Source organism: Microtus oregoni, unplaced genomic scaffold, assembly GCF_018167655.1.
Source record: "Microtus oregoni isolate MIOR12 unplaced genomic scaffold, Mior012 000023F_ref0000262, whole genome shotgun sequence".
NCBI classification, from domain to species: domain Eukaryota; kingdom Metazoa; phylum Chordata; class Mammalia; order Rodentia; family Cricetidae; genus Microtus; species Microtus oregoni.
The window spans coordinates 7,627,576-7,653,126 of NW_024543082.1; the positions used below are offsets into that span (position 1 = coordinate 7,627,576).

The window sequence follows — 25,551 nt, forward strand, 5'->3', positions numbered from 1 at the left end:
GAGGAGTGAATTTAAAGTACCTTGTGAAATCAGAATTGTCGATGAATTTGAGCAGTATCTGACAGCTCTCCCCCCGGGGTGTCCGCCCAACAACAGCTTTGAAGTCTGAGGTTTCTGGGCTTCCCGAGGTATTGTGAGGTATTGTGCAAGCTTCCATCCATTAGTGCAAGGCGAGGCTCAGACTACCAATGTTATCAATCTTAGAAGGCCCTTCGTAAGGACGCAGTGTGGTTGCAAGGGAAGAGAAGCTTGAATATTTAACTCTGTCTTTCTTCCCATTTGCTGGGTCAGGGCAAAGGAGAAGTGTTCAACAGGTTAAGGTGGAAAGGACACAGAAGGTAACCACGGGTCATTGTTTGTAGAGAGATATTGAGTAGATAGGCCTTTTAAAGGTTTTATTGTATTTCTAATAGACACGTAACACTGTACACTTTCATGGGGACAGCTTGGCTTCTGACTGACAATGTGGCAATCCTGTCACCTTATTTACCCCCTGTTGATCATGGACATCATCAGCTGGGACTGGTCAGCTGACTGGTGGAATGATGTGGGGCTAGGACAAACATTGGAAGGACTGGCCCAGCACACAAACCCAGAACTGACCTGTGTCCTTCTACACTGAACGGCACACACTGCCAACATCTGCTTTGGCTCATTCCTTGGGCCTCTTCCATGTGTTTTCTCTACTTGGAAACAGTGTCTACCTAGCAAGAGACTGGCCATAGCTTCTATGTTTTCACCCCCTCCTACCACCATAGACTTAGGATAACAAACTGTGAGTTACCCAGTGCATAAGAATCACAAGGGAGCTTCTTTGAAATATATACTCTGAAGACAGCAACAGAGCAGCTCAGGAGTCTGCCTGGGGCTAGCATCTCAGCTCACTCTATACAGATGGTACATGTTGACCCATATGAAAACCAAATTCATAAATTAACATTTTTCAGGAAGTCCTTGGTCTGTTGAGATGGCTCAATACAGAGCACTTGCCTCAAAACGTGACAACTTGGGACTCCCTGCTAGAAGGAGAGAACTGACCTCTGTGGTTGTCCCGTGACCGCCACACGCATGCAGTGGCATGTCTTCACGTGCATGTACATCTGTAGGCCCACTTTTCCCAGGGTATACGCTGACGTGGTTATTGTGGGAAGTGTCTACAATCTGAAAGATTCACAATTTTCTTCCAGTGATAGAGAAATATCATCTTCCAGTGATATTGTTGGATAGCTCCAACAGTGTTGGTTGCATAACTCCACTCCACCCTGACATTTCCAATTAGTCATAAAAATTGGCTCAGCCAACCTCAGTATGCCAGGCCTCTTGATGAATATCCATGATGGGTTGGCTCACTTCCTTTCCTCATCAACTGACAAAGTCATAGCTCGACTCACAGGTCAGGTTGCTGAGTCAACGTCTGGATGATCCCTGGGCTCTTATAGGCTTCTGTGAATTATTTGGGATGCACTCAGAAGCCAGTGGGATTGTTGAAACTACCGGTTCCGTTGTCCCATGGAAAAGGAGAAAGACAATAATTGATATTGCACTCTGGTCGACCTGTGTTACAAACAGAGAGATTATCCAAAGATGAATAAGACTGGAGCATGGCAGTGGACATGCCAGATCATAAAGTGAACCCCGTGTGTTCAAGGAAGGTGGAAGCAAGAGGCAGTTTTTAAAGGGCAAAGTGGGCAGGATTACACAAGGTATTTTGAAATGATAATTCTTGGTTACAAGAATCAAAATAACATGGTTGGTATCGATCAGTCCAAGAGTCAGAAGGAGGGCTGGTAGATGTCCTTCCAGGAGGAAGCTTGTGGAGGCCTCTGTACAGGTTATGGTTCTAGTGTGGTCTTATAAGCTTGGATCTCTTCATCCAGCTTCAGTTATTTGTTTGTTTAGAGTTAAACAAAAGTGACTCCATTTTGATTTTTACAACTTTTGCATTCTGAATTAAGAAAAGCTATGGGCTTCTGGAAAGTTGGTGGTTGAAAATGTTTGAGATGGGTGCTGGAGATGGCTCAGGGGTTAAGAGCACTGGCTTCTCTTCCAGAGGACCTGGGTTCAATTGCCAGCACCCACATTTCAGCTTACAACCTTCTGTAACTCCAACTCCAGGATACCCAACACTCTCACATAGAGAAGCACGCAGGCAAAACACCAATGCACGTAAATTTTTAAACATTAATATGTGGGAAAAAGTTGGGGGATGATGAGAAGGGTCACTCGCTACCAAGCCTGAGGATCTGAGTTCAGTCCCTGAACCCACATGGTGGAAAGAAAGACCTGGCTTCCACAGGCTGTCCTCTGACCTCCATACACACGCTGTGGCACATCCACACAAATACACACACCAAACAAATGTAAAGAATATATTTTAGTAGCTGGGTGATGGTGACGCACACTTTAATCCCAGTACTTGGTAGGCAGAAGCAGGCGAATCTCTGAGTTCAAGGCTAGCCTGGTCTACAAAGTGAGTTCCAGGATTGCCAGAAGTATACAGAGAATCAAAATTAAAACAAAACAAAGAATGTATTTTTAAAAGAAAATTCTTGACACCTTGGTTCTTCTACAAATGCTACCCATGGCTTCCACTTTCATCCTTTGTCTCCCAGCACCCAGGAAGGCGTCTGGTGCAGACACAACCACAGACTTACTGACTTTGTATACCTTTGTCCCATCCTCACTCTCGGCTCATCTTTAAGCAGCCACAAACACTCTGGTCCCCTTCTTTCCTCCAATGCACCCCACCTCTGACCGCTCCTCACCTCTCGCTCAGGCTCTAAGGAAGCGCGCCTTGGGGCCTCATGTCTCACCTGTTAGAGATTGTAAATTCCAAGGAAAAGGTGGAGCCCTCTCCAGACAATCGCCTCATGCTGTCTGAGGTGTTACCCCTTGCATTTCAGAAGTTTTCCCTGCAGTTTCAGAAATGTCTGGTGGCCAAAGAAGTCAGGAAGAAAAAATAATTTTTTCAAGGATATTCCTAGTTCTCAGAGTGCCGTGGTCCTGATTATTGAGATGTAAACCCCACCTGTGCTTTATAATTAGGGGCAAAAATTAAAAAGTGCCCCAACTTCAGGTTTGGGGAATGGGGAGGGGTGGGTGCCTGGAAGACGCGTAGGGAGAGTGATGCTAGCGGTTTGACAAGTTTTTGAATAAAGAAAATACAATCTCTGCCTGTAAAAAGGTGCGGCTGTTGCCCAAGTGCTGAGAGTCACGGACGCCAAGAGCACACACCTCCCAAATCCCGCGGTTCACCTCACACAGGCTTTTGTCCTCTTTCTGCACCCCTCAGCACTTCCTGCTCCGGTCGTGCATATCTGGGAGGGTTTTTTCATCTGTACCTAATGTTGAGGGTGTGCAGCGGTTTCTCCCCTCCAACACAATTTAACATCTGGGACGGGGAAAGCGGGTGAACATGGCCACTCCTAGGGACCTGAGAAAACCAGAAACCTCACTGCTTTGTCCTCAGCAGGCCCTAAACCCAGCCTGGTGGCAAGGCTGGCATTTAGTCCTTTGTCAGGAGCCCCAAGGACTTGGGAAAATGGCGGGGGGGGGGGGGGGGGGGGGGGGATACGACTACAGACCTGTAGGAGCCAGTTCTGTCTCCTTCCACTTGCTTTCCTCCGGATCTAGACTTCCTTGAAAGTTGACTTCTTATTCCCTTCTGGTGGGTCCTCAGGGGCAGGGGAATAGGAAAGAGAACCACCCAAATCACATAGACTTTTCTTTCTTTTTCTTTTTTGACTAGACTGGACTTGAACTCACAGAGATGCTTGCCTCCTGAGTTCTGGGACACTTCCCAGTGTCCATCTGTTTTCATTGAAGGCATTGATAAAATACAATGTGAAAGAAAGGGTTTTTCGGTTCAAAACATGCAGAGAAACCCTGCCTCAAAAACCCAAAAAAGAAAGGAAGGAAGGAAGGAACAAACGAAGGAAGGAAGGAAGGAAGGTTGGTTTGTCGTCATTGTTTTTCTTTTTCATTAAGCAACGCTGGAGCATCAGCTTCCTGTAAAGAAAGACAAAACTGTAGATCAGCTCCACTGTCTCAGTGGGGGGATGCACGCCTCGTGGTCCCGACTTCTTTGCTCATGTTCTCCCTCCTTCTGCTCCTCATTGGGACCTTGGGAGCTCAGTCCAGTGCTCTAGTGTGGGTCTCTATCTCTATCTCTATCCATCACCAGATGAAGATTCTATGATGATATGCAAGATATTCGTCAGTATTGCTCTAGGATAGGGTCATTTCAGGTTCCCAATCCTCAGCTGCCCAAGGAACTAACTGGGAACCTCATCTTGGGCACTTGGGAGCCCCTCTAGGGTCAAGTCTCTTGCCCACCCTAAAGTGGCTCCCTTAACTAAGAATTGTGGTTCCATGCTCCCCTATCCACCTTTCCTTTATCCCAATTCTCCTGTTTCCCCAAGTCCCCCCTCCTTCCCTTCTACCTTTTCTCTCCCCATCTCCCCTTACCCCCATCCCACCCCACCCCCAAGATCCCATTTTCTCCCCGGCAATTTAGTCTACTTCCCTTAGCCAAGAGGATAACTATATGTTTTTCCTTGGGTTCACCTTCTTATTTAGCTTCTTTAGGTTCACCTATTGTAGACTCCGTGGCCCTTATTTATGGCTAGAAACCAATTATGAGTGAGTACATCCCATATTCATCTTTTTGGGTCTGGGACACCTCACTCAGGATAGTGTTTTCTATTTCCATCCATTTGCATGCAAAATTCGAGAAGTCATTGTTTTTTACCGCAGCGTAGTATTCTAGCGTGTATATATTCCATACTTTCTTCATCCATTCTTCCATTGAAGGGCATCTAGGTTGTTTCCAGGTTCTGGCTATTACAAATAATACTGCTATGAGCTCACCAAGGCCAGCTGGACTGTGACCGAAAAAGCATGGGATAAAACCGGACTCTCTGAACATGGCGAACAATGAGGGCTGATGAGAAGCCAAGGACAATGGCATGGGGTTTTGATCCTACTTAATGTGCTGGCTTTGTGGGAGCCTAGCCAGTTTGGATGTTCATCTTCCTAGATATGCACGGAGGGGGGAGGACCTAGGACTTACCACAGGGCAGGGAACCCGGACTGCTCTGTGAACTGGAGAGGGAGGGGGAGAGGAGTGGGGGGAGGGGGAGAAGGGTGGGAGGAGGGAGAGAAGGGTGGGAGGAGGGGGAGGGAAATGGGAGGCTGGGAGGAGGTGGAAACTTGTTTTTTTATGTTTTTTTCTTCTTTTCTCAATAAAAAAAAGAAAAGAAAGACAAAACTGAAGAAGAACTCTGCAGTTCTTTGCATCACGTGGTACACACATAAAAATAAATTCAAGATGAGTCAGCCATACATTTAACTCAAAGGCTTAAGTCCAGAAAGCAACTATAAGAAACTATAGGAAGATAAGTTCCTGAAATATTTGTTTATAGAAAGCAAATATTTTCAAAGCAAAACAATAGCTATGAAGGGGAAAAAAATGGACTTCATTAGGATTAGAAATGCCTGCTCCTCCTCCAAAGCACCCATTACTAAAGACAAGTTGTGACCCAACAGGAGACATTGGTCACACACACTGTTACTCAGTCTTTCATCACCATGACAACATACCTGGGATAATCCAGTTAAAGGGTGGAGACACTTGCTCCAGCTCAGAGTCATTTGATCCTATTAGTCTGGGTCAGTGGCTGCACAGTGGTCAAGGCAGGTCAGAACATGGCTGTGCACATTCAACTTCATTTTACTAGGTCCCCAAAGCCTGTGTCCACCTTCCCAGTGTCGCAAACTGGACCAGGCCTGTAACAAGTGGGCCTTTGGGGGACATTGAAAATCACACCGAGGAAGAGAAAGGGAGAGAGGGAGAATGAGAACCAGAGCAGGAACTATTGCAAGTGGACCTTTAGGGAACATTCAAAATCTACACTGAGACAGACAGACAGACAGACAGAGACAGAGACAGAGGGCATCTGATAAAGAACTCACATACAGAACTTTCTAGCAGTACAGTTGGTCCTCTGAACCAGCCAGGGATGGCTCTAGGACACTGGCAGTGCTGAGATCTGTGGATGCTCAAGCCTCTTAGTCGAAACGACACAGTATCTGCATATAAGCTGCACACAATCCCCTGTAAGTATTCTTAGAGTACTTATAATACCTGCTCACTGCAAACACTGGCTAAAAAGCTATTGTGTTGTATTTATAGAATAAAGATAAAATTTTTCCAAAGAAAATAAGTTCTTATGGCAAATATGGGCAACTTTTTAGGGGAGGAAAGTAACAAAATGTTTAAGCTTCTAGCTAGGCAGTGGTGGTGCACATCTTTAATCCCAGCACTTGGGAGGCAGAGTTAGGCATATCTATGAGTTTGAGGTCAGCCTGGTCTGCAGAGAGAGTTCCAGGACAGCCAGGACTACAAGGAAACCCTGTCACAAAAGAAAAATAGCTTCTGTCTGTTCCCATTATTGTTAATACTTTTTTTTTCCATTGGTAAGATGTAGAGAAACTGATATCTCAAATATGGGTGAGAAGGTGAAGAGGCAGAATCATTTTGGAAAATAAAACTGAAGTCCCTTAAACTGCAAACATGTAGGGATTGACAAGAACAAAGTGCAGTTTTGTATGTATATGAAAATGGCACAATGAAACCCATTACTTTGTGTGCTAGCTTAAAAATAAATATCATGTACCCACCAAGTGATACAGGCTTTCCACTCCTGGATAGTCACCAAAGAAATAAGGCTGGCGTCTAAGTACTGCCCGTAAGCATTTGTAGCAGCATTATTTTTATAGCTAAAACCTGAAAACAACCTTCATGTCCCTTGTCAGGTAAACAAATTATGGTGTAGTCATTCAGTAAAATATTACAGGGGTAAAGAATGAATTGTTAATTCATGCACCGTGAGGGAGTCTCAAAACAGATCAAGTTAAGAGAAGGACATACACACGAGTCCATTTGGCAAGATGAGCAGACTGACAGTGATTCCTGATCGCTCAGGGACCGAAAATGTGGAGAGGCATGGAAGGGACTTTTCAAAGTGCATGAGGGATAGAGAGATGACTCCGTGGGTGGAAGCGCTGACCAAGAAACCCTGACAACCTAAGTGTGATCCTTGGGTCCTGTAGTGGATGAGCTAATGGAGAACGGACTCCCCGAAGCTGCCCTGTGACCTCACCCGCATTCGCACCCCTTTCCCATACACAGTAATTGTAAGTAAATACGTTTAAAGTAGCAAATGAAGACATCTTTAGCAGACAAGCATGGGCAGATATGTTCCAGCTCAATAAAACAGCTGCTTTTGTAGAAGGTTTCAAGATGACATTTAGAAGTGGAAACTAAGTCATTGGCCTATGAGGCTCAGCTCTCAGCCAGCTCTTCCTGTCAAGGTTTTTTTCCCAAGCTCTATCTCACACTGGAGTGATGGACACTTTCCATGCCTTCATCTTCCTCTCTGGACTGCGGTTCTTCCGGGAATAGAAGGCAAAGCAGGCAGTGATGTGTTTGCCGACTGATGCCCCCTCCCTGAAGAGGACAGATGTCTGTGGCATCAGTGGGCTTTGCTGGGATGCTCTAGAGGAATCCACCAGCTGGCATTTCGAAGGGAAGTGACAAGTTCAGTACAAATGACCCGGAAGCCAACCTTCTTCACCAACTCAGACCACCTTGGTTTAGGTGCCCTCACAGTGAACAGAGAGCCAGGTTTCCTTATGTTACTGTCTGCCATCCTTTGTACGGGCCCAGACGATGGGATGGGATGAGGATTCACAGGGAAAGCTGACCCATACTCTGCCCAGTTAGGCCATTGGTCATCTGTGACCTTGAGCAAGACACTGTCTCTCTTGGCCTCAGTATCTTTCTCAACATGTGAAAATATGACTTCGTCTAAATCAGTAGCTTTCCTTTTAAAGAACTGGAAGGGAAGAAGGCCCTCAGCTAATTTTAAAATAGAACTTCAGTGTATAAGTTCATAAGAGCCACTCCAACTGAGGCAGACATGGGGATCAGAGCCCATCTCTGCCTGTTCTCCATCACCATCCTCTTTCCCAATGAGTCCTACAGATAGCTCTACTTCCCACTTCCCACACTAGACGGGAATTCTGTCGGGCAGACCTACAACCCACCCTAGTGGAGCACTGAGTGCATGTGTTTAGTCAATCAATATTTATTGAGCTTTTACGTATTGATTACGTTCCATTGTGGCAGGAACAGGACAGCAATGAGGAAAGTATAGCTAGGGTTGCTCCCCCAAGTACTGTCTATACATGCCTAACGGAGAAGGCAAGCTAATGACTTATTCACTCACCAGATATGTGTTGAACACTTATTGTCTGCCAAGTATTGCTCCAGACTGCTGTGGGATAATGCTTTTGTACACTGTAAAGATTTGTCACTTGTATTGCTTTAATAAAACACTGATTGGGCAGTAGTCAGGCAGGAAGTATACGAGGGGCAACCACACTAAGAGAATTCTGGGAAGAGGAAAGGCAGAGAGCCTGTCACCACCCAGATACAGAGGAAGCAAGATGAGAATGCCTCACTGACAAAAGGTACCAAGCTAGGTAGCTAAACTTAGACAAGAATTATGGGTTAATTTAAGTTGTAAGACCTAGTTAATAATAAGCATGAGCTAACAGGTCAAACAGTTTATAACTAATATAAGCCTTGTGTGTTTCTTTGGGACTGAATGGCTGCAATTCTGGGTCAGACAGAAATTTCCATCTACACCAGACTCTGGGATTTGGTAAGATAACAGTCATCCCGAGTAACAAAGAACATAAAAAAAAAAAAAGAAGGGAAGGAAGGAAGAAAGAAAGAAAGAAAGAAAGATAGGAAGAAAGAGAAAAAAGAAAAAGAAAGAAAACCCACACAGCAACCTCTGGGAGAGGGAGAAGAAACCTCTGTTAGCCTGTGACATTTCTGCTGAGGTGACACATAAGAACCCAAGAAGAAGCAATCCTGTCTTGCAATGTCAAGTGCTGAGTCTGAATGGAGGAGAGCTTGGCATGTCTCATTAGAACTGAACGAGGCCAGCACATCTAGAATGGACCAACCAGGAAGACTTCAGTGAGATGAGGTTAACAGGCAAAGATTTCGCATCAAGGCTTAGTAGTGCATTATACGGGTTGATTATGTTTGCTTTGTCTTCTCTCTCTCTCTCTCTCTCTCTCTCTCTCTCTCTCTTTCTCTCTCTCTCATTCCCTCCCTCCATCTCTCATTTCTCTTCTTAAATCAGTGGGGAAAAAATCATGTGAATTATCCAGCGGTGTAACATCATCAATTTGTGTTTACAAAAGGTCACTCTGGCTGCCGTGAGGACAGCAAAGGGCACATAATAATTTTTAACAAGAAAGGGCAAATTTTCCTGATGGATCAGATTTGGAAATAAGAAGATAAAGTAGGACCCTCCCTCTGGCTTCTGGATTAAGCAGCTGGATGACTGGCATCCTGCCCTTGACCAGACAAGAGGAGACTCCAGTGGGGAGAGTGCATCAGTCAGAGCTCCTGAAGGGAACAGAACCGGTGGGCTGAAAATATATGCAGAAAAGACTTTACTGAGTCAGCTTGCATTTAAACTGCAACATGAGCTGAATCACACCTGATAAACTGAGAACCCAGGGGCTACTTGGTTCTTGGGGCTGACTGCTTTAGCAGTCGGCGTGGTCTCACAGCAGCCAGAACTCCCTTGCTGGAGAGGCCAGCAGCACAGTCCACAGGCTGGCTGCCTTAGCAGTCTGTCCTGCTCCGGCACCAAAACCTAAGCGGTTCCCAGAGAGCCTCTTGTTGATAGTCCGTGGTGCAAGCCTGGAGATGCGGGCTCTGAAATCGTTGAAGGAATTAGCAGCAGCAACGGAGTAAATCAAGCAGGAAGGCCAAGCAATCAAAAGTCAAGTTCCCTACTTTCTGCCACACCCTTCTTATCCAGACTCCCACCAGAAGCTGCAGCCAGCAACTGGGGTGCTGGTCATGCCCTCATCAATTAAGGCAGTCAGAGCACTTCTTCAGGGAATGCTCTCTATTCGGATGGTTCTGGTTGTTATTAAATCCAGAGTTTTCTAGATTTCTAGAATGTCTAGATTCCAGATTGATATTAAAACCCCGAAATTGAGTCAGCTCTGAGGCCAGAAGATGCCAAGGCTATGGCTATACCCAAACTCAGAAAGCACTTCAGAAACCAAGTGTCCAGATTTTAACTGCCTCACACGCAAGTGACTCCAGCAACTCAGTGACTGCAGTCTAGCCTCTTGGCTTGTGAACCCTCCACCTTTTTTTCTTCCTTCTTTCCTTCCTTCGTTCTTTCTTTCTCCCTTCCTTTCTTTTTGAAAGGACATTGATTTTTATCCCTCCAACTCTTCCCTCTCTCCTCCCTTACCCCCCAAACATTCTTTTCCTAATTTGATGTCTTTTTGAATTAGTGCTGGCTGCTGGGATGAGTGATTTTGTCCACTTGGTTTTGTGCAGATGGCCATAGCTGCAGTGAGTTCCTGGGCACAATGGCCTAGTCACACCCAGAAAACAGAGCTTCACGACATTCCTTCTCATTTGCCATTAGCTTTCATCTTTAATACTTCCTTATTCTCAACTACTTCTTCTTCTGCCAGTGTCGGGAGGAGCTATGCCTTGGCTCTTACTTTATCGTCTTTATCGCGTGGTAAACCACTGGGAATCAAACATTGGCATTTATAGGCTATCAGCCAGGTGTGGTGGTGCGTGCCTTTAATTCCAGCACGTGAGAGGCAGGTGGATCTCTATGGGCTCAAGGATAGCCTGGTCTACATAGTGAGCTCCATGCCAGCCTACACAGGAAAATCCTGTCTCAAGAAAAAAAAATTGTTTTTTAAAAGCAAGTTTTGTCAAAGAAACATTTCAAACCTTTGACTCAGTGCAAAAGGAATCATTCTGCTGATTTGTCATGGAGGGGCAGGTAAGGGGGTAACACTCACCCCCTTAGTCTAAGGCTCACACTCCTGGGACAAAAGGCGGCATGGAGAAAAAAGCACTGCCCGTTTATCCAATTAAACTTTTACATGACATGGAAAACTCTGGAAATGAAAACCCACATGCCCAGAAACAGCTGCCCATTTTTCATGTTTTTATTTGGCCAAAAATGGATGCTAACTGCAGCTGTGATTGGACAAGAAGGTTTATGGCCTCCTGGTGAAAGACTGGGTAGAAGAGCCAGTAAGGCTGGTCTGTTGAGATTCTTGTCTGTCTGTGAGGCAGTCCATCTCTGTGGTCCTGGGCAGAACCCCTCCTAGAATGGAAGTTTTATGACCTACTACAAGGCAGGACAAGCTAAACTACTTCCTATTCAGGGTCATCTCCTACACAAAACGGCAGGGGAGGATTCAAACAAGGGTTCTAGGTTTTATGGCTGTCTATGGTGTAGGGTTCTATGACTTGCCTTAGGAAAGAATGATTTTTCTTGGTGAGTAGAGATAGAACCTAGTACCTTGAACAAGCTAGGCAAAGAGTTCTACCACTGAGCTACATCCCCAACCTTAATATGTCATTTTCTGAGTCTGAAAATCAGCAAAATTTACAAGAGCAAGTCATTTAAAAACAGCAGATGTTGCCAGGCAGTGGTGATGCACTTGGGAGGCAGAAGCAGGCGGATCTCAGTGAGTTCAAGGCCAGTCTGGTCTACAGAGTGAGTTCCAGGACAGGAACCAAAGCTACACAGAGAAACCCTGTCTCCAAATACCCCCTAAAGAAAAAAGAAGAAGAAGAAGAAGAAGAAGAAGAAGAGGAGGAGGAGGAGGAGGAGGAGGAGGAGGAAGAGGAAGAGGAAGAAGAAGAAAATGACCACCAGATGTTAGCATGGGCATGGTGACACATACTTATGATCCCAGAATTTGAGAGGTCGGCTCAAAAGGATCATGAATTCAAGGTCAAGAGTGTATGGGGAGCTCATGGAAAACATGAGTTACTTAATAGCAACACTCTGTCTGCAATGAAAATCGATCAATCATCAGAACTCTAGTTGCGCATCGTGATGGTTAATGCTATCAACTTCATGGGATTTAGTTAGGATGACCTTGGAAACAAACCTCGAGCACATCACTGAAGGAAGTTTAGACTGGGCCAGTTGAGATAGGAAAACCCATCCTAAATACGTGGGACACCATGCCATCCACGGTCCTAGACTAAATAGAAAGGAGAAATGGACTGAGCAACAGCATTCACCCTTCTCTGCTTCCCGGCTTCAGACACGGAAGACCAGTTGGCTCATGCCTACCGCCATGCCTTGCCCACCATGACGGACTTATGCCGGAATCATGAGCCGGAATAAGCCCGTCCTTGCTTAAATTGCGTTTTCAGGCATTTTGTCATGGTAATGAGAAAAGTAACTTAACACAGAACAAGCTCTTACATTTTTACAATTGTAGGCACCTTTACTGAAGCAGTAAAAATTTACTGTGTCTCAACTCACATGAGATTTAGGAAGTTCAAATTGTTGCTTAAGTCCTGGTTTCTCACCGCTTGAAGGTCAATGACTAGGAGATGAGAGCTGGTGGGGAGGAGCCCAGGGTTTGCCCAAGGAGAGGTGCTTGGGGAGATGGAGCTGGGGTGGGGTGTCATCCACAAAGCTCAATCTCAGGCCATTCATGGGGTAAAAAGGGATTGTATGGGGAAGAAAACCAAGAGCAGGTTAAGAAGGATGTGACATTCAGGGAACACAGCTTTGTTTCCCTTCTCCAAAACATCACGATATCTCAAAAGTCAGTGGCCTCTCAAGCCAAATTCCCTTTACTTTTCAACCTCACAGACATCCACAGGCTGTGTCAGATGGTGGTGCACAGGATTAAGTAAAGAAAAAGCATTCGGTTCTAATGCTATACAAAGATTCCAGACACTCTGGGTTCTGTAAAGCTAAAGAAAGGTGTTTTGTCAGTTAGCATTTTTGTGTTTGTTTGTTTGTTTTAGACAGAGTCTCATATATTCAGGCTGGCCTGAATGCCTAATAACTTATCAGTCAATATCCCACCATTTAAAAGGCAGGGTTTCTCTTTAGACTTACTGGGCATCAAGAAGGAAATGCTAGGCATAACAGCAAGGGGGCAGAAGGCTTGCTGCCCATCTATCTCTGGCCACTGGGGCGATTCCACCAGCGAGAAAAGTGGCAGACATGTTCAGTTCTGGGTGACAGAGATAGAGATGTCTGTTAGTTCATTGGGTTCTTCTGCATTTTAAACATTTATAGAAATTAGGATAAAAGTGAAATACACATATCTAAAACAACAAAAATCCTCTTGCCAAAGGGCTGCACATTGAAACTGTGAGTTAGCATGTTATCACAGTTAGAGAGAAGAAACAGAAGAAAGGGCCACTAAAGGAACTTGGTTCATTTGTCTGCATATCAACATGGAAAGATTTAAAAAATAGTAAGCAGAAAAAGGGTATAGGGACTGCAAAGACGGCTCAGCAGTTTATAACATGCAGAGGACCAAAGTTCAATTCCCAGAACCCATGTCAGGAGCTCACAACCATCTGTAACTACACACAAATAAATAAATAAATAAATAAATAAATAAATAAATAAATAAAAAGAAACAATAGTATAACATAAAATATGTGTTTATCGCCGAACAGCGGTGGTGCACACCTTTAATCCCAGCACTCGGGTGGCAGAGGCCGGCGGATCTTTGTGAGTTCGAGGCCAGCCTGGTCTACAAGAACTAGTTCCAGGACAGGCTCCAAAGCTACAGAGAATAGCGTGCAATTTAATAAAAGTTGAAATGTAAAAACTTGGCTACAAATTATTAAAATAGACTACAATGTTAATAAACTCATGGGGTTACTCTGTGGACAACAAGGTTGGGGTGGGTATCTCCATAGATGATACATGCTTTTAATCTCAGCACTCAAGAGAAGCCAGACCTCAAGTCCAGACTGGGTTACATAAAATATTCTAGGCCAGCTTGAACTGTAAAAAGAAAGGAAGGAAGGAAGGAAGGAAGGAAGGAAAGAAAAGACACGAAGCAAATAATGCAAAAAGCTTAGATCTGAACGACAAAAATCTAGCTGTCTTGGCCTGGGGACATAGCTCATCTGGAAGATGACAAAGTTGGCACCCCAAAAGCCCTGGATTTAATCTCCACATAAACTGGGCATGATACATGCCTGTAATCCCAGCACTCTGCAGGTAGAGGCAAGAGAACTAGAAGTTCAAGATTCATAGTAATTTCAAAGCCAGCCCTGGATACATGAAATCCCTTCTTAAAAACCAACAAACAAGAGAATAAATAGCAGAAGAAAAAGAAATAAAGATTATTTCCTATTTATTCTTTGTGTTTGGGGATACGCATTTTAGAAACTAAAAGTTCTCCAGATAGACTGTTTTGTTGTCTTTATAAAGCTGAGTGAATTCTAAGCAACCGGACTTGACATTTTTAACTATTCTCTTCAAAGACCTCTTCGAGCTTTAAATATATTTGGCAACTCTGGTTACCCGTGTTACTCCTCATATGGCACAACAGGATGAAAAAAAAAATTGGCACAGAGAGCAGGGAGGAACCCATACTAACCAGGCCTGAATTCTGGGCACACCCACTTATTCACTCCCCCCACCTCATCATTGCCCCCCACCCCCACCCCCAGCTCCACTCAGCCAGAAGACTTGCCTGAGGCCACACTCATTTCCCAGTCCCTCCGCTGGTGTGGAAGCGAACACCTTTTATAGGAGGAGTTTAGCAACTCCTTTTAAACCCCCGAGTCTCGGTGCTCGAGATCATTTCCTCTCAGCCTCCTGCCCAGCCAAGAAGCCACTCAGAATGATCCCAGGAGGCTTGACAGAGGCCAGACCGGCCACGCCAGAAATCCAGGAGATTACTGATAAGGTGAGTCGGGGCAATTTCAGGAAAAAGTTTGATCCCCAATCAAGCTTTCATCATTGGGTTTGTAATTTGTCCTTGTGTTAAAAGAGTGTGGGAAATTACAGAAACCAGAAATGTGTGTGTTTTATTCAGACTTTTGTGCAGCTAAAGGTGGAACATTCAGCCTTTTCAGAGAAATGTCAACATTCCCCAAGTAAAAGTGGCCAGGTCACACTGTTTACCGCAGCCTCAGTTTCCCCATTTGCTGAAGGAGAATTTGTAAAAGGGTCTCTAAACCCTTACCTCACAAGTGTGATCCCAGGAGCTCGGATGCACTTGCTCATGGGGTTTTCCAGTCTCACTAACTGAAGCCAATCTGTGTGAGCACCTAAGGTTGCTAAAGACTCCTGAGCTTATTCCCAGGATGCTGTGCGCACCACACCAGCAGTCAAAACAGAACTCAATGTTTATAGGCGGTTAATACGTCTTGCTTAAGTCTCATCTATATAAAAAATGTGTTGCGTGATTTATAAAAAAGAAATACATGCAAACCCTGGGTGTAGGTTTGTAATCTGTTGTCGCCTTCTCTTCTTGCATCATTTTGGTTTTCCTCCCTGAAACATCATCCCAGCAGACAAGATCAGTTTGTTGTTTGTTTGCCTGTTTGAGACTGGGTCTTGCTGTATCCTGGCTGGCCTATCCCTTAGTAACCCAGGCTGGCCTCAAACTCGGCACTTCAGCCTCAGCTTCCTCAGTGCTAGGATTAGAGGCACACATCACGATGGTGGGCATCATTGGCTTCTATGTGAGCAGAAAAGATAGGAGCTTTCATGTTTAGGGCACTGCACATTCTAGAGGAGGTCACCAGCCTAAAATTCAGGGGCTAAATATTTAAGGTTCTTACCCATAGGTTTATTTCAATAAATACCTTGGAGCATTTTATTTCTGAAGAAGACAATGCTAAATCTGTGCACCTTTGTTAGAATCCTCGCATGCAGTCGGTGTTCTCAAACTTGAATGTGCACGTGAGTCACTTGTGGCTCTTGACAGAGTGCAGATCTGACTGGAGAGGGCTGGACGGGCCTGCATGTCCACATTTCTTCCAGGCCCTCAGGAGCCGCGGTTACTCCTACCTACTACTTCACTTTCCGGTAGGACCAGATATCTGACATCCTAGGAGGCTGGTGAGAGATGAGACTTCAAAATAGGGTACCAAGGAAAGGCCCTCCATTTCGTTCGTAGGAAGGAAGAGATAAGAGGACTAATTAAAATAATGCACACAAAAATTGTTTCAAGAACAAATATCACCGATGAGACATCGTTGCTGTTTATGTAGCCTGAAAAAAAAAATCCCCTAACCTGAAAAATCCCCCTGAGATGTTCCAGGAACCAGAGCTGGGGGGTGGGGGTGGGGGACTAGGGAAATACAATTACTTTAAATCTAGACAATACAGCAGATTTTAATGGTCCTTTGATATTTGATCTCCTGGTTAGCTGGAACAATTGTTCTATTTTGAAATGGGGGTGTGTGTCTTGCTGTTTCTCAGAGTGGTCCCAGCTTCATAGGTTCAAGTGATCCTCCTGCTTCTCATCTCCCAAGTACTTGAGACTAGAGGAATGTGTCATCCTGCCTGTCTAGGGTAGTTTTTAAGTATAATAATTTTACGAGTTCTTTGAGAATTTCATATATACATACAATGTATTTTGATCATATAATTTTTCAAAGTTAGGAAGCTACCGGAAGGGTGTACCTTGCTACTGACATCATCTCTGGATGGCATTTTCGGTGATAAAATTAATTTAGAAATGGGTTCATGCAGCTTCAGAGAAGCAAAATGAGAAATAGATTTAACAAGGCCACCTCACCCCAGGAAGGAGTCGTAAAAGCCTTAACTTCCATTCCACTTTCCATTTGATCTTCAAAGCCCTGGGGCATAAAAGGCCTTCCATCCCATTTTTAGATGATAAACCTGAGAGTCACCCGGTTAAGAAAAGGATCTGTCCTTTCCACTGCACTGCACGGCCTCCACACACTGGGGAGCTTTCGCAGGTGTGAGGGGAGAGAGTGCAGCAGACTCGCCTTCTCCATGCAAGCCGTGGCCTCAGGTTTAAACCACAATGCAAGCTGCCTAGATATGAACCATTTCATGGTGGGGGCACTTCCTGAGTCTCTCTTAGGTGTCTAGAAACAGACCACAGACTGTAGAAGCTGCATAAAGGGCTATAAGGCATAACCACAACTCCTGAAAAATTAACGGTATAGAGGAAGTCCAGCTATCTAGGGTATGTTATAAAACAAAACGTAGTTAAGTGCTCTTTCATAATCATAGGTTTAAGACTAAAAAAGATATTAGCCATGGCTGTCAAGCCCTTTACTGGCAGGGGAACAAGTACAGTGTAGTGGCTCAGCTCCCAGAATCACTCCTCTGTCCTCTCTTGCAGGAGACAGCCTCAGGGGACAATCCCCTCCCCAGCACGTGTTGGGAGGTGGAGAAGCAGGCAGTAAACTGTATATTTTAGGAAGCATATTCTCAGTCATATCAATCATTCCCCCTCCAAAAAACCCATGAGGCAGATACTACTGAAGTCCTTGTTAAGTCAGGAAATTGAATCCATACCTCCAAGATTATGGTTGGCTGAGACCCCACACAGGGTCAGGCCGGGGGGGTTAGCATATCCCTAGAATGATTTTTAGGGGTCCTAGAGATAATCTCCACAGCCTGTCGTTTACATTGTACTTTTATTTTTAAATACATTTTTCGTATTTTTAAAACTCCACTGTTAAATGTTCTTAGGGGAAACAACTCTTGGCTGCCTCTGCCCTTTGCAGAAAAATTGGTAATGGAGGAACAATGGAAGAAAGACCCCAGGAGGAAGGAAGGAAAGGTTGCCCAGAGAGAAGGGAAAGTGCCATGGAAAAGTGGCACCTGCATGCCCCAGAAAGGCAGACAGGGGCTTTGGGATCGGGAGGATGTGAGGATTTTCAGGGCAGACAAGGATTCCTAAAGTTTGTCACTCAGAAAACATTATCAGGTGGCAAGATGGCTCAGCACCCCAGCCCATATGATGGAGTGCATCAACTCCCAAAGGTGGTCCTCTGATGCTCACATGCATGCCCCAACACACACACACACACACACACACACACACACACACACACACACACACAACTGTTCACATGATTTTCTTAAATGTTCATTATTGCCTGGTGGTGGTGGTGCACACCTTTAATCCCAGCACTCAGCAGGCAGAGGCAGGAGGATCTCTGTGAGTTCGAGCCATTCTGGTCTACAGAGTAAGTTCCAGAACAGCCAGGCTATATAGAAAGACCTTGTCTTGGAAAAAAAATAATAAAAATTGTTACATAATCAAATAAAAAGACATATACATCCCATCCATGAAAAATTATAACGTGTAATGAAAGACCAAATAAACAGATTGCTCCAACAGCAAGTCCAGATTGCAGTTGGTGATCTTTTATTGTCTATGTAGGTAGTCACTGGAAGAGAATTCCAGGTATGTTTACCTGAGCGAAAGAAATGTTATTTTAAGGATTATTTTTAGAAGCAAAGGCTATGATCACACATGCAAATGCATGGCACACTGCACATGCTCATCTTCATGTCGGAAACCTGGTTGCTGAACACCATTCCTGCCAACACACTTAGCATGAGTTTTGTTAGCTGGGACACCACACAGACACCTCATCGGCACAACAGGGCACACCCTGGGCTTGAGCATGTCATGGCTCCTGTTGATGTCATCTACAGATTCTCTCCAACCTAAGCTTCCTAGTCAGCCACTTCTGCTGTCCCATCCTCAGAGAACCTGGCATTCAGCCACAGCAGCGTTCTCAAGGCGCTCACCTCCCATCTCTATCAGAACATGGCTAGATTCTCTTGGCCATTTGTCCCTGACAAGTATCTTCATATACTCCTCTACTGATTCCCGTGATCCTGCGAGCTGTGACGTTCCAATCTTCAATTAGAGGTCACTCCCACGGCCCTCGCTTCCTCCTCCTCCACTTCTGTTCCAGGAAGTCCCAGGACCACAGGAAGCTCACCATTCCAGCGTGATGAATGAGCGTCCATGTCATGGCAGGACCCTGGGGACAGCAGCGTGTCCTTTCGGTTCTATTTGTTGCCGTTTTCCTAGAAACCTACATCTTCTCCCCATCATGTCATCCTTGTCCTATGCCCCCCCCCCCCATCCTCCCATGGGTTCCCCAGCAGGTTTCTCAGTTCTTTCTGGCATCTGGCGAAGACATACCCCAGTTTATCATATTGCTTCAGGTCCATCTTCCCTCCAGTCCTACACTGTCTTTTCCTCCACTCAGAGTCTAGGGAATTCGTTTTCTTGTGTCGGGCACACTTTTCTTCATACTTCCTTTAAGACTTATCAGTTTACAAATGTCCATGAGACATGTCCCACTAGCTTTACCATATTTTTCACTGCTCCATTTTCACACTGTGAAATTCCCTTAAATACTGCCTACCTACCTTGTAGCCATTCCCCTCTGAAGAAGGATGGCAGACTGGGGAAAGTCACTAAGGTTGGATGCCCCATGGCTCAAATCTTCAGGTCCTAGAAAATGAACAGCAATCGGAAAAGCCGGAAGAACTCTGGAACTGTGTTTCCTGGGTGCCCCGTCCTCTGATGGAGGACAAAGTGACAAACACATAGGTTCCAGCCATCATCAGAAACTGCAGGCCATGAAAGGAGAAGGGCTCCTGTCTGTCACACCAGGCTCCCTCAATGCCAAACTACTTTCAGAATCTTAAATGTTCTCTAGCAATCTCCCCACCCGCATCTTCCCCTACTTCCCAACTCCCAGTCAGCATCCAGGCCCATAGCATCCCACATTAAAGGACGCAAATGCATGCTGCAACAAAGGGGAAGGAGGCTGCACCTTCCACAGTGAACCAGAGGTGGGGCAGCTTGTAAGGAAACAAGTCAGAGCATTTGAAATCAGTTCCCTCATGGAAAATTCTGGGCCTGTGATTGACACAAGAACAATGAAGAAAATGCAATTTGGATCCGTTAATAGGAGAGATAGAAATAAGCCCCGGGACCGTTAAATGTTCTGTCTCACAAGGCAACACAATTTTGTAGGTGTGATTAGGCAGAAACGGTAAGGTGGTGTGCCCAAAGTACTCATAGGATCTTTACAAAAACCACATAGAAATCCCATATACTGATTTGTAAATACAATTTTTTTTAGATGAGGAAACCTAAAGCTATTATTATGTGTGTGTTAGAACTGATTAAATAAGTAAATAGATCGTGAATGTAAGCCAGGCTTCAACCTCAGTAATTGAGAGAGGAGTTACTGCCAAGGGGAGGTGTGCCACACCCCTTTAGTTCCAGTACTCAGAAGACAGAGGCAAGTGGATCTCTGAGTTTGAGGTCAGCCTGATCTACAGAGAGAGTTCCAGAACAGTTGTCATTATTTCTTAAGCAACACAGAGTAACGGTTTACTAGGTGTTTCATTGTATTAGTTGGTCTAAGTGGTTCAGAGATGAGTTAAAGCATGTGAGAAGATGTGCATTTAAATTTCATGACAATTTAACATGAGAAATCTGAGCATCTTGCTAGCTACAGGGGATCCCAGAACCAATCCCCTACAGATACCAAGGGACAACTGTAGGTGTCACATACAACTGTATGTGCACACAAAGAAGAGTCTGGTTAGTGTTCTAGTGCCACATAGGGAGGAAGAACTCATAAAAGGATGGAGCCACACTGAAAAGACACCAAGTTGAGGGAGATCTCAACAGACAAGTGGAGGACAATAGTAGAGAGGGAACAGGTCTTCCTAACAATAGAATTCTAATTAACAAACACATAAGGAATGGGAGAAAAAATTCTAAATTATTATTTGGCAAAAGCATGTTGTCAAGAAGCATGTCAAAGTTAAGGGATGAAGGCCTGATGAGAAATAGTCTCCTCTGTGATGAGAAAATACTGTGTAGTCCAAGCATGCCTCCCCCTAGGGTTCATCAAAGAGGGATAGGACAGTAACTTGCAGTAGTGAGTCCTGCCAGGCAGCCTACCCAAGAGACAGTGTCTCCATCCGCAACTAAGGAAAACTGTGGGTCCTGATACAATGCAATAAGGACCCACCGAGTTGTGCTGTAAAGAACGGAGAAGGCAGACACAAGAGAAGTCAGACCAACCAAAGTCAAGGGACACCACGAATGAACAGTCCAGAGTCAGGGTTAGAATGACAAAGAAAGACCTGGGAGCCAACCCCACTGAAAGGCTAGGGAGACGTGATGTTCGTGCAGTGCAGGATCCTGGAGGAGAGGGGACAGTTGAGAGACAGCTGGAAACATTTATAGACTCCTTCATGATAATATTCCACTGTAATGTTCTGGTTCGGAAGATCCTAGAATGAGTGTTGGCATGTGAGATGGAAATGCTAGGGGAAATCTAAAATCTAAATCAATTTATTTTATTATTTTATTGACTGCCTAAATCAATTCATCATTTTCATCAATAATTGTGCAATCAGTTTAAAACAATAAGTAGTACTTGTTGCTGTCCTGTTTTTAATTATTAGTCAAATACAAATGAAACTATTAGAGCTCTTTATTGCAAATTGTGACTATATTGGTTTCTGCTTTGCTTTTGTTTTTGCATGTGTGTGCCTGCATGCATGCGTGTGTGTGTGTGTGTGTGTGTGTAGATCATCGCAGGACAACTTGGAGGAGTCCATTTCCTCCTTCTGCAATGTGAGTCCCGGGGATGGAATCCAGGTTGTCATTCTTTCTTGGTGACAAGTGACTTTACTTTGATGAGCTATTTGGAGGCCCTAAATTGTGACTATTCTGTAAGATCACACTGGTTTGATGTTAATTCAACCTCATGCAGTATAATTTGACTTTTAACCCGTATCACATTCTTAAAGTGTTTTTTTTTTAATGGAGAAACAAAGATTGTATCTTTTTAAATTTAGTTTATCGCTTTATTTTGAATTTTGAGGCTGGGTCTCAATTTGTAGCCTTGTTAGCCTGGAACTTTCTATATAGCCCGAGCTCCTCTTGAACAGGATACTCCTGCCTCAGTCTTCCAAATTCTGGGATTATAGGCTTGAGCCACTATGCCAGGCTTCATCAGCATCTCTGAGGACTCCCGGTAGTATGAGGTTCCCAGATTTGCAGCTCAGATAAACAGACTGAACCTGGTCTAACATCATTTCTTCCTTTCTCTTCATAAGATCAGAGAAAAGCTAGAAGAGAAAACCAACGAGAAATATGAAAAATTTGAAGCCACTGAGTATAAAAGTCAAGTCGTCGCTGGAATCAATTACTTCATTAAGGTTAGACTCCAACCTCAGTTATCACCCGTGTGACATTTCCTGCTGCCCCGCCTGGACCTTCATTTCCACCACTTGTCTTTGGTTAAGGCACTAGCGTGACGCTTGCAGATAGAAGATTCCAGAAGGATATTTACCTTGCTTTTCCTCATGGATATAGGAAGCTTATTTATATGGTTCTTAATTTCTAGAGCCTGTATAGGAAAAGAGGCAGTAACAGTCCAGGACATGGTTTTCGGCCATGGCTGTTTCTTCTGTCAGGTAGATGTAGAGGATAATGTCTTAGGATGTGGGAATTTTCCAAACAGTGTCTTAGAGCCTTTCCTACCTCCTAACTTCCTAATTCTATGTGTGTCCAAATCAAATGCACTTAAAGAAGGACTCTAATCATTAGTTGGAATTCAAGCCACTTTCATCCTTTAATAAGGGCTTAGTAATATGATTTAAATAATTCTTTTTACAACTCAAGAAGGTCCAACTTGTGGCACTCCAGCCACAGAGTATAGTCACATTTATAGTATTTTAAAAAATAAATTTTAGGAGCTGGAGAAACGCTCCTGCTGTTAGGAGGGCATGCTGCTCTTGCAGAAGCCGCAGGCTGTGTCCAGCACCCACATCAGAAGGCTCACCACCTCCTGACCTCCAGCTATAGGCGATCTGATCGCTCTGGCCTCTGAGGGCACCTATTCCTAGATGCTGTACACAGACACACATGCACATGAATAATTTTTTAAAAATTAAAACAAATTGTATAGCCTGTCATATCAAAAAATTAAATTAAATGGTGTCCTGATTGAGTTCCAGTGGAAAAAAATACTTTGACTCTCCTGTGATAACAAGGGAAGCTATTAAAAAAACTCAACTGTGGATAATAAATAGGAGCCATGTTTATCTCTATGTATTAACAATGACAATCTTGATTTCAAAGATAACAAATGTTGAGGTGCTTCTACCTACTCTGCTTTGTCACTGGACCAAGGCACAGTGCTATTTATTTTTTTAAAAAAAGTAATTAACTACTTAAGATATAATTTTTTAATGTATTCCGTTTAAAAAAAAAATGACTTGAGTGGAGCTAGCCAGCTCAACATGGGTTGTGTATGAGGAACAGACCGGTTTGGTTCCATCACAGTTGAGTTCCTGGCGTGTTCCAGGCCTGAGGAAACTGTGGGCAAATCCCTCATCAGGAACTGCTTCCGCCCATGATCTTTCTTCATAGCCAGGAAAGAAGTAGCGGTTCAGGAAAAAGAAATCACACAAAGATAAGAATTTTCCACCAAAACTGAGACTATTTTAATAACTCTGATTATCCAAATAAATACATTTCATTAATTAATTAATTCCCTCACATACTTCTTTAAAAAGCTCATTAGAAAATTATCTTGAAAATTTCTCCCCTTGAATACCCTATTGCAGTGCATTCACTCTCATTCTCCTTCACCCCCCTCCCTCTCCCCTCCCTTTTCCCCTCTCCCCCCTCCTCCTCCCTTTCCCCTTTCCCCCCCCTCCCCCTTTACTCTTCCATTGGGCCTTAGTTCCCTCCTTCCTTCCAGCAGGCACACTGCTGTGAGGCTCTCAGTCACTCTCTAGATTTTCTGTCTTGAGTCCCTTCTGAGAGAGTTGTACAATGAAGGACCACAGGCTTTGTTGTTAGGGTTGTCCCAGGTTTGACCTTTCTTCTATTCCTTGTTCATACGTGTTTAAAATCTGTGCAATGCCATGTGGTGGTGGTGCAGGCCTTTAATCCCACCACTCAGGAGGCAGAGGCAGGCAGATCTCTGTGAGTTCAAGACCAGCCTGGTCTACAAGAGCTAGTGCCAGGAAAGGCTCCAAAGCTACAGAGAAACCCTGTACCCTGTCTCAAAAAACCAAACCAACCAACCAACCAAACAAACAAATAAATAAAATCTATGCAAAATCAACATCCCCTCCCCTGAGTCTAATCCCCTACCCTGAATGGTGGAAACAATAACCCATGGTGCCCTTAGGATGTGCCAAGTATCATTCTATAAGCAGGCCATGCCTCTCTTCATCTGATCCTCATGAAAAAGCCATGAAACAAAAATAAACCACTTCTACCAATCAGTTAGTTAGTTGGTACCAGTCAGAAAACTGATCTCTAGAAAGGTAAATGACGCTAGAAGTTCACACTACTGTAAGCACAGAGCCCAGACTTCCAGCCAGAGCACTGGCTTGGGTAATGTTAGCAATGTTTGCAAAGGTTACTGCTCTTTGCCAAGGAGGAAACAAATGTTTTGTTTTAAAGTAACCCTGTCCAGTGAGAAGAATAGAAATGCTGAGCATGGGGTACACCTGTAACCCAGTACTCAGGAGACAAGGCAGAACGATCCCAGAGTTTGAGGCTAGCCTGGGCTACATAGAGATTCTTCCTCAAAACAAAACCAGCCAACAAGAGAAGGAAAATGATGTGGATGTTGGAATCTAAGAGATCTAGGTTGAAATTTAGGCTCGCCATTTGTTCATTGGTTTTTGTTGTCTGTTGTTTTGGCTTGGTTTGGTTGTTGTTTTGACACAGGGTCTCTCATATCTCTGGTTGTTGTAACTCAAACTTCATATGTAATATAAAATGACCTTGAGTATCTGTTCCCCTTGCCTCCACCTCCCAATGCTGGGATTATAGTAGGCACACATCACTGGGTTTATGAGGTGCTGGTTGACCAAACCCAAGGCTTCATACTAGACAGACAAACACTGTGCTAACCAAGCTGCACCCAAGCTCTAGGAGTTCATCTCCTTAGTCTGTTGCTGGCATCTTTAAAACTGATACTGCCACAGCTTTTTTCAGACCTACAGTAAGTAGTCAGTGTGATCAAACACGCACACACACACAAAGACACACACACACAGACACACACTTTTTATATGTTGTTCATTATAGTGTCATATAATGGTAAACGTTGACGAAAGGCATTTTAGGACAGGGTTTTTCTGTGTAGCTTTGGAGCCTGTTCTGTCCTGGAACTCCCTCTGTAAACCAGGCTGGCTTCAAACCCAGAGATTCCCCTGCCTCCCGGGTGCGGGGATTAAAGGCATGCACCACCACTGCCCAGTGCACCTAAGCTTCTCAATTTTACTTTACAAAGGAGGTGGGCAGGCTTATCACACCACCTTTACAAGACAGCTGATCTGTCATACAGTGTAGAGTCATGTGAATAATCTCCCCCACCCTCATGTCTTTCAGGTGGATATCGGCAATGGTAACTACATACACGTGAAAGTCTTTCAAGGTCTTCCCGGACAAGATGAGGATTTGGTGCTTAGTGGTTACCAGACTAACAAAACCAAGGATGATGAAATCACCTACTTCTAAAGAGACCTGATTCCTCCCACTGTAGAGACGTGGCCATCAATAAAGAAGCATTCTTCAAATAACTGTTTTCTTCCAGTGTTATTCATTTATAGTACTGAC

At 44.3% G+C, this 25,551-nt stretch overlaps 1 protein-coding gene across 1 annotated transcript; it reads left to right on the top strand.

Annotated features, from left to right (window-relative positions):
* Nucleotides 1–14,750: 14,750 nt before the first annotated feature.
* On the top strand, nt 14,751–25,452 carry Csta (cystatin A). Its single transcript, XM_041673389.1, has 3 exons — nt 14,751–14,826; nt 22,023–22,124; nt 25,324–25,452. Exons 1-3 carry the CDS (start codon nt 14,761–14,763, stop codon nt 25,450–25,452), a joined length of 297 nt encoding a protein of 98 aa, XP_041529323.1. The 5' UTR covers nt 14,751–14,760.
* Nucleotides 25,453–25,551: the final 99 nt, after the last annotated feature.